Source organism: Argentina silus (genome assembly GCF_951799395.1).
Source record: "Argentina silus genome assembly, chromosome: 2".
Lineage (NCBI taxonomy): Eukaryota > Metazoa > Chordata > Actinopteri > Argentiniformes > Argentinidae > Argentina > Argentina silus.
The window spans coordinates 12,447,025-12,464,894 of NC_139656.1; the positions used below are offsets into that span (position 1 = coordinate 12,447,025).

Consider the following 17,870-nt stretch of genomic DNA (forward strand, 5'->3'; position numbering starts at 1 on the left):
AATACGTATTAGGTCTGTACACCATCTATGCACATTATTCACACAGAGCACAAATTATCATAGCAGACTAACTGTAAATTACAGTAGTTATGTAAATGATGTGTTGTAGTATTAATATACGTGCCTATAATATATAACTAGTATTTCATTCTAAGCATGACTGACAACGCTATGTAAGAATTGGCCAATTACAATAGGCTGATTTTTTTTTCATTCATCTTTATTAGATAGTTGTTATTAATAGTCATTATTGCCAGAACGCAGGCTTTGAAATAATCTAAAATATTCTGCCAACATTATCTATGCAGAAGCCTGCTTGATTCATATCGTGTTTTCAAAAATTGCGATAGTGGGGATGATGCGCGGAAGGTTCAGTGTTATAACCTGCGCGCAAGAGAGCACTGCATACTGCACGCGACACGCTGTAGCCCTCAATAAGTGATTTCACTTGATTCCGCGCAGCAGTGTGTATGGTGGATTAGTTTAAACTGACAAATAAGGATACAAAACTGATTTCAGTACACTCTCGTAGTTGTTTCTAGAGTCACTGCAGTCTAGTGCTGTATCGGGGAAACTACCCAAAGGGAGACTTGCTGATGCATCTGCGCGGACATCCATCTCTCGACGATTACAAATAACATATACGGAGCAGAGGGGACGAACTGCATCATCTCTCTGAAAACACACAAGGCTTTTTTTCTTCGAAGCCACTGGAAGAGCTGTTGGAAATTTCCTATCCAAAAGCGTTGATACTGGAGGCTTAGACAGACTTTTGATATTTATAGAACCAGCATTTTCATCGTTGATTAGAGGCAAACGAATAGAGGTCGACCACCACAGTCGAATTTTAGGTGGTCATCAGTGTTACGATTCGCTCGAGGAATATTTGACATTCAAGTTTTCGTGGAAGTTGCGTAGTAACGGAAAATGGGCATTTGTGTTTTTTTTGTGGTGCCTTGGAAATGCCTTGTTGTCGTCGGTCTAAGACTGTTGTTCCTTGTACCTGCAGGAGTGCCAGCGAGAAGCGGGGATTCTTTTTCAAAGGACAACATCACCGTCAGACAAGGGGACAGTGCCGTCTTAAAGTAAGTCACCATATATTACCATTTCTCACAGCTCTCATTGCGCTTAATGGTGAATCATGTTTTGTGCGCGCGAAATGGAAAACACTCTATTCGTCCCAAGACACATTGTCAAAATGTTTTGGAATAAATTACGTACTTGTACTTTACAAGTGTATAGCTTAACGAGTTATATTTGTGAACTCTTAAACATGTGAACTCTAGGATAGGCTACCCTTCACTTAGGCCTAACTGCGACATGTTCATTATCTTAAGGAGATCATTGGAAAACGCATGTTTGCCTGTTGATTCGTTGTCCCTCAATGTCATTGATTCGGTAAATGGCTGTTAAAGGATGCTATGGGCTGAAATACTAGGCGGTATGAGTGTGGGTGGGGCGAGAGTTGTCTATCGTTGGTTAGTTTGCGATTCTAAATGCAATTTTTAATTATAGTTCTATTGCAGCTTTAAATATGCAAAACACGTATTCTGATTATTCCATAGTCAGTACCTAGGTGACAGCCAACATATCTCCACCATCCCTCTCGCACACACACACACACACACACACACACACACACACACACACACACACACACACACACACACACACACACACACACACACACACACACACACACACACTGACTACAGTGTGATCAAATTCCATCTGAATCTCCTAATTCATGTAAGACTGAAGTGAGTTCGGCAGAGCTGACAAAGTGTGTATTCATGCCTCAGGGAACTGAAGAAAAGTGGGTCCTATGTCACATCCCAGCCGGGTTGCGCCAAGAGCCTGGCACCATACAAAGCGGAGCCATTCTTGGGAAAGAGAGAGTTGCCTGTGGTGGCCCCTCCTGACACTTACTGGTCAGAACCAGCCTTGCGAGATTGTCATTTTACCCATAAAACAAAGCTCTATGTATGCAGTCACTGCTGTAGACAGCACAATGGCATTTTGACATCTTTATTATGAATGCACGAATGCTACAATATACCATATATGCTTCACCAAGTCATAAACAATTGAAAGCAACAGTCATGTCATCACATCATTATTCCACAATGTTACTTTCTGATTTAATTGCATTCTACTGCAAAGTGCAGTTTCTGCTTCTCTGGTTGCTTGTTTGAATTATTTTATGGTATTTTACCCATCTAACACCCTCTGTAAATAGTATTAAATGCATCCTATGTTATTGGATTGTAGCTTCATTTTCAGTTAGACCCAATGATTTGCAGTTAGCTGACAAAATGCTAATCATGCTAATTATTCGTCATATCAATGTAGCCTTTAAACAATAGTGCGTTGTCTTTAGGGCTGTCCCCGACTAAAATAAATCTTGGTCGACTGACAGGTGTCAGTTTTATTTTTGTGATGAATCGATTACTTACACTTGCATTTTACCACTCTGCAGCATGTTTGCTTACAGTAACTGCACCAACTGTAAACTCACCGACTAAAGCTAACTGGTTGGCTTACATTACAGTTTAGCTAATAGCAAGCTAACACTCATTAGCTGAACTGTGAACACAGCCAGCTAGCAATGAAAGCTATGTTTGCTAAATATCAGACAAAAAATGGCTACTGGTATCTTCATTTGAGCCACGACTCGCGAGTGGCCGCGGTGCAGCGAGTGGAATGCGGTTGCCGATACCTAAAAAATAGAGTAAACTTTGGGAGTGGGTTTCTCCAACTGTAAATTACTATTTTTCGCTCATTTATTGAGACACAAATATGGCATGTTTAGGAAACTGAGATTTTCATGTTTTCAACAGCCATTAGAACTCAAAATAGGCCTATGTTTAGAGGGGTTTCAGCGAATGAAAATGATGAAGCATGTCACAAATGCTGCCGCTCTAAGCTCTTCGTTTATGTCTCGCTTATGTCTTCGTTTATCTGTTTCTGAATATGGACAGCCGATTTCTCATGTTTGGCGATGGCTTTTGCTAAATTGTTGATGTCGCAGTAGGCAGTATTAGTATAGTGTTCCTAATGACGTGCTTGGTGAGTGTGTGTGTAAATAATAAATATATTGTAACGACCCTGAGTGAGTTAACTCTCTTGGTGTTGTGGCTAGCGCGGCCGGTTTGTAAGCGGAAGGTTGCGAGTTCGATACCCGCTTAAGGCAAGCTACTCTACCCCGCCGTTCGTTACAATATATATATATATAAACACAATATAACCATATATAATTTCTGTACCAGCATTATGTCTTAGAATGATGGGCTGTGCCATCCCCGGTCTCCAGAATGGAGAAGTCTGCTCGACTTAAACAATTTCAGTAGACTGAGAGCAAAACGACCAAATAGTTTACTACACGGAGTCAGCCCTAGTGGTCTCCGATGTTTCCATGCATATTAAACAATTTTCAGTTTGTTCTCCTACTGTAATATATGCCATTTAGCTGATGCTTTTATCCAAAGCGACTTACATTGCAGTGAGTGCATTCATTTCAGTATATATGGTCTCAGCAGGAATCAAACCCACAACCTAAGCGTTGTTAGCACCAACTGAGCCACAGAGTACCATACTGTAGGCCTACATTTGGGCTGTAGAGGAACTGGAACACATTTTCAGGTACTGTAAAACATCATGGGGAAGATGGTGGTTACATAATTAGTATTTGTCATAGTTAGTTACTCTCATTCTTTTAGTATGCTATGACTTGCTACAAACAAATTGTCAAGTGTATGTCGTTGAACTTAAATGCAGCGAAGTGTGGAAGCAAACAGCAAGTGTGGTTCTTTACAATGAATGTCAAGTTCCTGCTAGTTTTAGATAATGCAGCAATAAGGTTTTGTGTGTAGCTTCTTCGAAGCCAAGTAGGGTTGGGCCTTGTCGATTTCTTTGATAGGGAGACTAGATTCTGCTGAAGTTGGACTACTAGTAATGGCAACTCATCCCTCTAGTCTACAGAGACTCAAATGCACCACTACAGTATCTGTGATCATGAGAGATCACTTATTGCAAGAGTAGCGAAAGTTAACACCGGTTTCATGGCTAAATTCCCTCCCAGGCCAGCACACTGTCATGGTCACCCACTGTAATCACCCCCATCCTGCTAATTGGCATGATACACTCCTCAACTCTCCACTGTGATAGCCAATCTGTAATGAGAGTTCTGGCATAAACTGGCTGCTGTGGTGGAAGCCATAGTGGTGCTGCAACCATTGCTGTATCTGTAAACTGTAGAAACATGCATTAAGTAAATGTGGGGTTGTGGTCATTTACCTACCATGTGGCTTTTTGGGATTGACTGCTGTATGTACAGTGCCCAACATAAATATTGGAAAGAGGAAGTATTTTGTCTTCTTTTAGCTCTATACTCCCAACAGTTTGAACCCACAATTACTATGGGGTCAAAGTAGAGATTCTCACCTTTCATTCAATGTTGTTTTTTCAGATTGGGTTCACCATTTAGAAAGTACAACAGTTTTTAAACAAACTCCCCCAATATTTCAGGGCTCCAAAAGTATTGGAAAAAGTCATATAATGTCCAAATAAAGTACTCATGTTTAGTATTTGGTCAACAACCCTTTTCATGCAATAACTGCCTGAAGTCTGCGACCCATTAACCCCACCAGACGTTGGATATATAGTCTTTTTGCCTAAAATCTCAAATTAAATGCATGTTCAATTGGATTTAACTCTGAAGATTGAGTTGGCCAGTCAAGACCATACTACTTGTTGGCCCTGGAAAAACTCCCTAGTTGCTATGGCAGTATGTTTTGTGTCATTGTCTTACTGTATGATGAAGCGCCATCCAATGAATTTGGAGGCATTTGCTTGCAACCGAGCAGACAAGATGTTTCTGTACGCTTCAGAATACATTCTGTTGCTGCCATCAGCAGTTACATCATCAATTAAGACATAGATAGATACCCAGTTCTTGTGGCAGCTATACATGCCCAACACATTGCACCCCCTCCACCATGTTTCACAGATGAGGTGGTATGCTGTAAATTTTGGGCAGATTCTTTTTTCTCCAAACTTTCCTCCTGCAATCACTCTGGAACATCATAAGATTCGTTTTATCTGTCCACAAGACCGATTTCCAGGCTTTTTAGGTACTTTTTAGCAAACTAACCTGACCATCCTTTTTGAGGATAGTGGTTTGCACCTTGTGGTTTGCACCTTGCAGTGAAGCCTCTGTAGTTCAGCTGGTGACGTATTTTGTGGATGGTAGTCTCTGACACATTCATGCCTATCTCCTAGAGAGTGTTCCTGATCTGTGGGACAGTTGTCTTGGATGATTTCTTAATTATGGTGAGCATTCTTCGGTCATCCACTGTCTTCCATGGCCTACCAGCCCGAGCTCACAAGTGCTTTCTTTCGTTTTTGAATGATGTTACAAACTGTTGATTTAGGCAAGCCTAAGGTTTTAGCTTTTTTGGGGGGGGGGGTTTCTGATTTTTCAGCCTAATAATAGCTTCCTTGACTTTCATTGACACCTCTTTGGTCATCACCTTGACAGACACCAATAGCAGACTCAAAAGACTGATTAACCAAAAACACCTGTCAAGCCAATTTTCCAATACTTTTAGTGCCCTAAAATGGGGGACTATGTATAAAAGGTGATGCAATTTCTAAATTTTGAAACCAATCTGAAAAAAGAAAACACTGAATTAAAGCTGAGAATTTCTACTTTAACCTCATAGTAATTGTTTACTTACAATACTTATGGAGGGCACTGTATATCACATTTATTGTACTCAAACTGAGTGGTGGGGTACATACATGTGAAAATGAAATACATTACATTAACTGAGCAATTTAAGTGTGCAACTTCAAATCTTGAAAGCATTACTGCCCAAAACTGGATTACTTGTCGTCATTGATGATGTAACTGCTGACGGCAGCAGCAGAATGTATTCTAAAGTGTGCAGAAACATCTTGTCTGCTCAGTTGCAAGCAAATGACAATGGTGGATGGTGTTTCATCATACAGTAAGACAATGACGCAAAACATACTGCCATAGCAACTTGGGAGTTTTTCATGGTCAACAAGTAGTATGGTCTTGACTGGCCACGTCAATCTTTAGATTTAAATCTAATTGAACATGCATTCAATTTCCTGATGATAAGATTTTATGCAAAAAGACCTCAAAACAAACAACAACTGAAGATGGCTGCAGTACAGGCCTGGCAAAGCATCACCAGAGAATATACCCAGCGTCTGGTGATGTCAATGGGTCATAGACTTCAGGCAGTTATTGCATGCAAGATTGTTGACTAAATACTTAACAGGAGTGCTTAATTTGGACATTTTATGACTCTGTCCCATTACTTATGGTGCCCTGAAATAGGGGGACTATGTAAAAAAAAAGTGTTTCTGAAGTCATTTCTGAATCGTGAAACCAATGTGTACACAAATACCATCAAATAAAAGCTGAGAATCTCTCTCTCTCTCTATATATATATATATACACACACACTCACTGAGCACTTTATTAGGATCACCTGTACACATTCTCATGGTGGAGGTGGTGTAATGGTGTGGGGAATGTTTTCTTAGGACACTTTGGGCCCTTTGAGATACTGATATATATATATATATATATAAAATGCCTTAAATGTATTGTTTAACTTACATTTATTTACAATTTGAAAAATATGAAGTATTTTTGAGTATTTGAAGAAAGGTCAAGAGCAGATAAGTACCTGGCTAATGGTACTATAGCTGTTCCGAGACACAAGGGATCTGCTTTGAGCAACCTTGTCCCAATGCTTGGCTTATTTTTATTTTGTAATGATGAAATGGTAATGGCGTCTCACTGAATGCACTCATTATGTTTTGTTATGCCTCTGTGTTATGATCTCGGAGCACAGAAATATAATGGCCCTTTTGATAATCACAAACCAATGAGAATTGGCAGCTGGAGTCATTTACAAATGCAGGTACATCCTCTTCAATTTGGTCACTCCATCCATTGGTTCCAACATACTGAGCAGATGGTTGCTCGGCTCTGTTTGCCATTTTTAGCTTGGCTGGATATGAGTTATCATTTTTATGAGCTCAAATTACTCTGAGTAATAACATAAATTAAGTGTTGAACATGCAGAGGCCCCACACACCCCCTGGTGCTTAAATGAGGGTGTCATTAGCTCGAGCTGCTGTGCACCAAGGACCCTTTAATAATGGTTGCAGAGCACCACAATCAAATGTTTTTTGAAAGGACAGCATACACATCATGGTAAACAAAATGGTGAAAACACATGAGGAACATTGGATGGAGAGGGTGACTCTCCATCCACTTATAGGCCTTGATAGAGGAGATAAGATGCAGCTTGAGTTACATAAATGTTTTGTTTATTAATTGAAGCAAAATAATGTAAGTATAATTTGGCTCAATTTCATGTGTCTATACTGAAGATTTTAACTGTGAATTCACTATTCTTTCCTCTGGCGTCTCATGTGTCTTGTTGAGTTGAGTCCTGCCTAATCAAGCTCTTGTCTATACTCACCAAATGGTCCTGCAGCAATATCCAGACGGATCTATCTCAATTATCTTAAGCACAGTGAAACAAAGTAGGCCAAAGCATCCCACTAGAAAATCTGCAGACAGTATAGCAGGGTTGCAGAATGTGTAGTACCACATTCATTGCAGAACAAGTTCTTCTTGGTATTTATCTGCTATGGTATAGGGATTGCAATATGTTTCATTTTATTAATTCATGGGGTGATATTTTGTTGTATTTGTTTATGTGTTTTTGCATAGACAAAAAAAGCACTGACATGTTGCTTGCCATAGCAACTAACAACTGGAGGGCTTGTTCCGCTTACAGGGAGGCTTGTTAATTTTTAAGGGAGATACTGTACCTGCGGTTATTAGATATTATCCATGAAATACAATTTTATGTAGTTCACATGTCCCCGGAAGACTGTCAGTATTATCTGAACACATATCAGTCTTATGTTAGCATTGCCCAGACATCCATCTTACACAAGTTATATTTCAGCTTGTTCATGTTGTCGTAAATCACTGAGATAGAGTCATTAATTTTTAATATCTAGCAACCTATGCACTGCAATGCAATCCTACCGGATCCTCCTCTTTCCCAACAGCCACATCCCAGCCACATCTATTATAGCCTGCCCTCGCCTCCCCTTCCTCCTGCATGTTTAGCTGCACCTTTCTGACATCATTAATACTCAACAGTGGCAACACCCCCTCCATGCTACTCTCCACCAGTTTATTTTATCTCTACCACCTGTAGTCTCCATCATCGTTCCCTCTATGTATTTCCATAGCTTTTTTATTACCTATTATTTGACTGGCTTTTATTGAGACATACAGTGGCTTCGGAAAGTATTCAGACCCCTTAATTTTTTCCACATTTTGTTGTGTTATAGACTCAGTTTAAAATTGATTATTTATAAATGTTTTGCCATCAATCCACAAACAATACCCTATGATGACAAAGGGTTAGAATTTATTAAAATTGAAATACAGAAATACTTCAATTACATAAGTATTTAGACTCTTTACCTATTTGCTCTTAAAATTAGCTCAAATGCTAAAATGCCGTCAACAAGTCACTCAATGAGTTGAATTGAGTCCATCTTAATGCAAGGATAATAGTTCATGTGATTTTGGAATAAATATATTTGTTTTTATAGGGTCTCTGATTTGCATAGGAGTAAATTAAACACTGTGTGGATCAGGTTGTCATTACAAACTGAGCCAATGGAGAGGAACAAAACATCTCAGGAAAGTTACCCAGAAGCCTGGGGAGACTTACAAATCTTGAAATCAAAGTTGAATGGCGGAGAGGAAAAAGCAGTCGATCGGACAACATCATCATCATCATCACTCTACAAAATTGGTCTATAACCAAGTGGTCAAAAATAATCCCTTAATGGAAAATAATCTATCTCACATCCATAATTGTATTTGCAACAATGAATTCAAGTGACACAGCAAAAAAGTGGCTGGAAGTGTGTTTATTTGGTTTTACTACAAAGCATTAAGTTTAGTGCAAATCCAGCACATGCAATGCAGTTTCCGCACCCCTCGTGTGAAGAATAATGGTAGCTGCATCATGTTATGGGTATGTTTGTCACTGGCAGGAACTGGGGAGTTTGTCAGGATCAAGAGCAAATTATGGAAATTTGCTGAGTTGGTAGTGACATCCTAATCCACACAGTGTGTAATTGAGTCCTCTGCAAACCAGAGACTATAAAAACAAAATATATTCATTCGTAAATCACATGAATTATTATCCTTGCACTCAGATGGACTCAATTCAACTTGTTGAGTGATTTGTTGAAGACATTTTTGCATTTAAGAGTCATAGCAACGGGTCTGAATACCTATGTACATGAGGTATTTCTGTATTTACATTTTAATACATTTGCAAACATTTCTAAAAATGTGTTTTCACTGTCATTATGAGGAATTGTGTGTGGATTGTGTGAATTTAATCAATTTTAAATTGAGTCTATATCACAACAAACTGGAAAAAGTGAAAGGGTCTGAAAATACAAAAGAATCCTAAAAATACACAACTGCACTATTCATTCAGTACATGATAAATACAGACACCCAGAGTCCAAATAATCTAATGTATGAAGAGCTCCTTTTTTGCATGATCCTGGCCTGATATCATTAAAGGTACCTGCCACAATACAAAAGTACATTTGTACAAATACAATGTTTCCCAGCCTCTACCCACCAGGACTCTAGAGAGCATTTTTAGGATATCACAACTATTTCTGTCTTTTTTTAAACCTCTCGTTTGGGTCTGGATGGTATATGTATAGTTTGTACAAATATAATCTATGCATTGAATCACTGGTTTAACTCATTCAGCCATGGAATCCCTAGTTTATAAGCGCCAACATTTGAAGCAGAAGTACTGTTAAGTTTCACTTTAATTTTGTATAGAGTGCCAATGGCATTGGGCTGCGTGGAATCTTCACGCATACGTACCACACTGCAGGCACCCGACAGGCACCTGTTTCTGCTCATTAGTGCTACGTTTAGAATTGTAGGCAGAAATTATACAAATCATCCCGTAGCATCACCTTAATACATTAGCAATGCTTGGGAAAAATATAGCATTTTACTTATACTGGAAACCCAGTTACTAGAAAGAGGTTAGCTTGAGTGTGAAAACTAACTTCTTTAGGTAATCAATGTCAACATTGGGTTAAAAGTGCACAAGCCTACAATAGATCTATGATGACTATTGTAACTTATACCATTTGTTTTGTGGCAGTATTTGTAACTCTTTAGCACATTACCCCACCATATTATCTGATCTGACTCTAAATCTGGCATGACCCAAAAGCTTTGGATATTTCAGACATAGTTATTCTTCTTCATAGTTGTTCTGTTGCAGTGGCCAGCAACCTGTAAATAAATAAAAGCTGATAAAAAATGTGTGTGTTGGTGCATGCACTGAACCTTTCAAAGTGTACAGTAGATGTTAGTGACCACTGAGGCCAGCAATTCCCATCAGCGGGGACAAGAGATGAGACAGCAAGGTTATTTTTTTCACCCTGACTATGTATGAGATCATGCTTTTTTTAATTTAATTTAATTTTTTTTACTTTGTAGTATACCCTCAGCTAGCTCTGGTCCAGGGCCTAGTATTGCATGCTATGCTGAGCCAATTCAAACGCCAATACAAAACGTCATTGGCCTCTTGTCTATCGGTTAATACTTTAGTGACTATCTTCAATATCCGTTTATTACTCACCAAAACACTAATGTCGATAGATTTCTGACAACCTATTCTTTGTCTGAGTAAGGGTCTAATTTCTCCAAAATACGAAATAAAAGTGAATCCGAGCACTTTGTTTACCGTCTCCAGTTTTTGCGAGTAGAGAATATGGTACAAGTCACATGGTCAGTGCACTGGACTGCTCTGCATTGACCATGTGACTCCTCCCAACTAAAAAACTGGGGACAATCAACAAAGAGCTCAGATTCTCTTTTATTTTATTTATTATTTTATTTAGGGGCGATTGAATCGTTCACTTTCCCAAGACATTATTACAGACCCATTTCATCTTGTCTCCATAATGATTGCAATGGTAACAGTTAGTCCATGTAATTAGGAATAATTAAAATCAGGAAGTAGAGACAATGTGATCATTATTTATGATTGCAATTAGCTGACTCCTAAGTAATCCATCTATTGATTTTCTCTATACTGTATGTGTATTGGATGTGTTCAGTGAAGAAATACATTTCAGAAGACAGATCTATTAGATTTAATCATTTCCAGCTACGTCTCATACACACATTCTGTAAATGTCAATTCTGTCAATGGTAAGGTGTAGTCAAATAAGTCTACATTATTTGTTTAACTCACGTCCTCATTTACTCTAACCCTGCCGGATAAGATCATTGTCTTGTGCGTCACACACATCAAGAGAGAATGTCATTAAATGCAGATGTTCTGAGAAAATGTACTCAACAAGCAAATGAAGCTCCTTCATTTTACATTAGCCTACCCATTTATTGTGATATTGATATGATGCAAAAAGGAACCATTACATATTCATAGTTACATGAAATACTCTGTCAGTCATATTGTAAGATACATCTCCTCATAGGAATTGTGAAAGATTCATTTCTTCACAACCATCACTTGCAGTGCTGCTGTCATTTCAAAACAATGCAAAAATCTAATTAGTGCTAATATTTTCTCTCAAAAGTACACCCCAAATAAATCACATAAGAGATGTATCCAGACTGTCTAGCTTCTTTTGGGGGCAGATATACTTCCCAGGAATCAGCAATCAGTATTGGGGTCATATGTTCTCCTCAGAAAGTATTACTTCTCTTTCTTTGTACACATTGTATCCTAAATTAGGCAATCACTGCACATAATACTGATTGACTTTCAACAATTACTTATGATATAAAAACGGAGGTCTGTCCATGGACCTATGTGACTGGCGCATTCTTTGAAACTCTCAGAGGCCACCCTGTCCCTGTGCGTAAAAACCTGTGACCTCACCGGTTGGTCTCTCCTGGACTGCCTCTCTACAGAGTGTACATTTTTGTTTTAAACTGTGTTTTATGCTATAAATGTGCAACTTTGTGTGCTGCTACTTTGGCCAGGTCTCTCTTGTAAAATTGTTTATAATCTCAAAGAGACTAACCTGGTAGAATCAAGGTTAAATAACTACTGTATATATAATACAGTCCCGGGGAAACGTGCCTCGCACTTTGGTAATGAGGTATTAGGCTATGGTTTACAAATTATTTGCTATATAATGTTACAATGCAGTGGTGCCAAGCAGCTCACTAATACGGTGGATAACAATAAGACAATGTCCAGGGAAAATATCCCAACAAGTCAAAGTAGGTTAAGCCTACAGTGGCTATCCTACTGCTACCATCATTTCTGTTCTTCTTTTTCTCTTTCAACTACAGTAATAAACAGCAGCTGTTTTTGGAATATTTTACTTGATACTGAGGCGTTTCGGATGAATTACTTCCCAGCGATCTAACAAGTAAGGGTGTTTATTTGAGCTATTACACCAACCCCAATTTCCCACAAGTATGATGAAGCCTAATGAAAATGTGAGCTATGGCCAGAAAATAACTTTTCTTGTGTATGCTACACTGCAGAGAGACATGAGAGGCAGTAGGCTGCTACAGCTAAGAAAATCCAGTGGGAAAGTAGATTTCTCATTTAAGGACATATTTCCAAACAATAATTCAAGACTCATTCTGAAGTTATGAATTATTTTAATGCCCTTAACATCTGACAATCTAAACCATAGCAACTGTGCCTTCTTGGAGACAAAATGATGTGTTGCGTAGATTTGCACATTTGCCGCAAAATTCGGCCATATTGCAGGGGCAGTATGTTGAGGGGATAATAAACACATTTTTTAGGGGGGCACAGGGGCATGCCCCCCCTTGGAGCTGGCCCTGCCTTGGAATAGTTTTATTCCTCACTATGTTAGCACTTGGCCTTTACATGTAAAACTAGAAGGAACATGTGCTTAAACAAATAAGAAATTGTTCTAAAACCAAGAAAGGATCTTTTGGCAAAAAAAGGAAACCAAGGGAATTTGGTGCTGCATACTTCTCCACCATGGGCTGTCAAATTTAAACTCCACAAAGTGAGAGTTTATCAGATTCCTGCATGTTGGCATTAAAGTGACATTTTAAATATGTTATGCTTTGCTCTTCGTTGCACTCGAAATCTCCCTCATTTCCTAAATTAGATGTCTCCGACCATCTGTCAACACAAAGTATTGGCCTCCTGTGACCACACATCATCCCTAATTGTCCAGCCTCCTCTCGTGTTCTGGATCCCTGCCTTGGGTCCCTTTAACTTTATTAATACACCCCAGCTTAATATGGGGGAAAATAGCAGAGAATTTAGTTTTCTGTTGGTTCAGTACCTTGGTCAATGCCGTCTCAGGGATGGTGAAACGTAGCTTTACTTTCAGATTCAGTGATCAATATGGTGCATTATATATATATATATATATATATATATATATATATATATATATATATATATGTGTAGACGTGCTTAGATGAAAGAGAGGCAACTCCTTACAAAATACAGTCATTGCAATTATGGGCGGCAAGTAGCCTAGAGATTAGAGAGACCGGTAGGTTGCTGGTTTGATCCTCACCCCAGGAGGGAGCTGGATGTGAGCTGGAGACACATTTAAGGTGCCTTCCACTGCCGTTGTGCCCTTGAGCAACGCACTTAACCCCTAACTGCTCCTTGCCGAAGATGGCTGACCCTCTGCCCAGAGCTCTGTTCTCCCTGGGGGTGTGCACATGTGTTGTCTCTCAGGGGGTGTGTGCAAAAATTACCACATTCCAACAATTGATTCCAATTGATTGCATGGCTAATGAAACAAGATTTGTTTGTTTGTTAGACATTTAGAATAACAATACTCAATTCCAAAGCAGTGGTGCTCATCAGAAGTTTGGTGTATTTTGTTAAATGACAAATTGTGTCAGTGATCAAAGTAGTTTACGGTGTCATATTGCGCTGAATGTAGGATCTGCCCAGACAGCACACATGGATCGGATTGACGTCGGGACTACATCTAAACTACGAGCAATGTCTGATGCACTTGCGTTACTTGATCTTTAGGCTCTTTTTCTCATTGGGACTCCGTCGGTAATACATCAGGAAAAGTGCGTCTTGACCCTAACCCTCTGCCGACCATCTGTTATACGTATGCTGTAATACAAATAACGGCATACTAGTTGCCTGCGCGCCTCCTTTCCACTCTACATATTTAGGAGAACATACATGGCTGCAGTTGGATGGCCCCTGTAGCCTATATTGATGATTTGTGTAAATCGCATTTGTATTAATTTGCATTTTGAGAGCCTCAGGTATTCAATAGTCATTGGAAGTCCAAAAGCTGTTTGTATTGGCGGCACTATGGAATGAGCGAAAGGGGAATACTGTACATGTCCGCTATCATAAAATGTCCATTCCAGCCGGCTATACGGAAAAAAGACACGCCTCTGCAGTGGAAGACATTGAAGAGATACGTGGCATTTTTACCAACACGGCCTCTCAATATTGTCCTATTCGTCACCAAAAATACCCGACTCTGCCTCTCTCGCCAGGAGTTGAACTGATGGGGGAGGGTAATATTTTTCTTGATTGTTTCCGATTAACGAACAGGGGCGTGACAATTTATCTAGCCCTCCCCCTTCAAACAATCCCTCAAGCTATACAAAATAAATGCATCAATATTATTATTACGTTGTGAGAACGAGAGAAGGCTGCTCTTGCTGAAAATGTGTAGGCTGTAGGCTGCACTGTAGGCTACTTTTATACCCAGTCTCAATCCCACTGAAACCCAACATACTGTATTTACTGCTGTCACGCATGAACATTCCTAACATCATTCTGTTACATGCTTATTCATGTTAGACTGCCCTAAAACATTTCCCTGTTTATTTGCACTATGAGAGAATGTGTGATCTGCAATTCATGAGCTGCTATAATAAACGTATATATTTTTAAAATCTTGATTCACTGTGCAGGGATTAAATCCCTACCTGCTGTAGGTAAATGGACCTAACTACAAATATTTGATTTAACATTAAATCCAATGCCCCCAGAATATCAATAACTCATAGTTACACAATACAGACCCCAGACTTTTTAAAATGTTTCAACCAGGCGCCTGAATAATATTTTACGCATTGATCATAATTGCAAACCAGTAGCCTACTGGTGTTGATTTTTCTATCCCCTAGCTTATAGTTAGAATATGGACTTCATGCAATTCTACATAGCTTTCAGTAAGTAGCTGACTTGTTACTGAGCCACAATACTGGAAAAAAATATTCAAGGTAGACTCTGGGATATGACGTTATGCCCGTGAAAACAGCAACTTTCATCGAGCGAACGAGACCGTCCTCACGTTTCACTGTTTTTGAAAGTCTCTGACAGTTTCTCCCTGCTCGTTTTAATTCATGTTTTTTACAATGTCACAAAGTGGGAAAGTGAGAGCAGTGAGAGCAGGCTAGTTGGATGTGCATGCTACTGTACATGCTACTAAATTGTGGATTTGTCAGTGCTTTAGGTTTAAATATGGTTCTAACCTTAAGATGTAGGCTTATTAAATGAATAGAGAATATGGGAGTTGGGCTAAATGTCCCCTCTTCTACTCTCGCTCCACACCAGGAGGGAGGGCATAGAGGGTTCCAGCCCATGTTGTCATAGAGAACAACTATCAACCGGTAAATCAAGACATTTTGTTAAAATAGGCCGATTGCGAACCATTCCCGTTCTTTGTTTTCAAGGTGCAATCTATCTTGCATTGGGCTACTGCCTGCGGTGACTAGTCATTGTACAAATGAAATAGATGGAATTTGTAAATGTTTGAAGAATTTACTGAAGTCACTGTCCTTTAAGTAAAAACATTTGAGTGTTTATGCTTCTTGATGCTGGAGCAGGAGGGCAGGGTCAGTCATTTCTACCGACAAAATGCACTCTCTTTTCAAAGTCTATTTCAAATGGGTGAAGCAATATACAAGCAGGTTGGGGGAAGGTGTCATCCTTTCTCTGAGAGAATTTACCATCAACTATAGGCTACTGATAATCTATTCTGAGATGAGAAGATGAATTCAATTTAAAAGTGCATTTCACACAGGGTCACAACACATTTTACATTAAGATAAAAAACACACGATAAAGCAATGGTTAAAAATGTGACAAACGATACAAATAAAAGTATCAGTATATACAAGGGTTTACAAAACAGAGAAAGGATTCAGAGGAGAGTAACATTATTTCATTTTGGAGTTGGGAGGGCAGTGTAAGAGCAGATTGTGAGATGCGCAGTATTGTTGATATAGGCCTATACCCCTAAACCCCCCACCACTGACAGGTTTTATCATACTTGATCACAATGGAACACTTAATAATTTTAAGTAAGGCTCTACAATCACAATTGTTCATTGTCCTTCATTGCCCATGTCTCCCTCTTAATTCACACCCTTGCCATTGTTAACACTAGAAGCCCCGGGCCCTCATTACTAACCAAAGTACCTAGAGTGAGGTCTAGAGATTTAGTGAAACAGTGTAATCACTGAATTAGATAAATACCATTCAAAATATAATGCACTGGTTGTGTTTAGCCAGGACATAAGGATCATTAAAATATCTATATAGAATATATTTTGCATTTTAAAGAGCTTACATATTGAACATATTGACTGACATAATTGGTGTTGTACATAGCCTACTGTAAAAAAAAACCCACTACAATTACATACATTTCATTGATTTTATCTGTACATCAAAGAAGGTACAAGTAAGTAAGTAAGTGTTTTTTGTTTGTGAAGTATTTCAACCCGTGGTCAAATGTGAACAGAAGCCAATGCCAAACTTGTTGGATTGTTAGCCATGTATTGCATGAAGCCAATATTTTGTTGGAAACAATTGCTCATCAACAGATGTTGTCTCCTGGCTTATAACAAGCAATCGACTTCCACACAAAACTTTTCAAATGTCTGAAATTGCAATGTGTGTGGGTCTTGTGTCCTTATCATCAAAACAGAGGAAACGCATAATTTTACGGAAGCGGTTCTGTGACATGGTGTCTGGTAAGACAGGCATATGCTCATCATCAGTTCTCTAAAAACTCTTTCTGTCTATGTTGTTGATAACCATGATGGTTGAAATGGGTAAGACTGTTATAACTTTAAGGTTAGTGTCAATGGACAATACAGAGCGCAGTAACAGTTTTTTCTTTATATAGAAAGCATAAATGCGCCAATGACACTCACGCACACACATGCACATACACACACAGGGGAGCAAATTGTTTGGCTCTCATCCATTGTCCTATTATAACACCATTGACTGTACACTTTCGGTATTGCCCCATTATCAACAGTTTATCACTGCGCCTTTATGCACATACACAAAGTACACACACATATGACAAGAAACATTTAAACATAAATAGGCCTGCACTATATTGCTTCTATAGCAGTACAATAAATGATATCAAAAGGATTCTTATTGAAAACAAGGTCTAAATAGGTTTCACTATGATAGTTTAGGTAGAGCGAATGCATGATGACGACAACAAACGGTATGAGATTAAAAAATGATATTTGAAATACATGAGTTGGTCCCCGTTAAAGAGATGCTCCGGGATAATTTCAGCCTATAGTTCTAAAAGTAGAGCTTATGAGCGAAAATGGGTTTCCGTTGCGTGCCCTGCAGTCTGTGCGTGTGCATGGATCCCAAGTCACGGGAATGGCTAAAAGTCAAACTTAAGTATTGCTGCTTCAAAATACTTGTGCTGATAAACCTGGCTGAATAAGGTAAGAA

General features: G+C 39.0%; 1 protein-coding gene across 1 annotated transcript in view; it reads left to right on the forward strand.

The window, feature by feature from the left end:
• Nucleotides 1-927: 927 nt before the first annotated feature.
• Nucleotides 928-17,870, forward strand: part of opcml (opioid binding protein/cell adhesion molecule-like) — a gene marked incomplete at its 5' end in the record, with an annotated part of 165,379 nt that continues 148,436 nt past the window's right edge. The window contains one exon of the mRNA XM_083665110.1: nucleotides 928-1,085. Within this exon, the coding sequence (XP_083521236.1) occupies nucleotides 928-1,085 (158 nt within the window). The remainder of the gene's footprint in view (nucleotides 1,086-17,870) is intronic.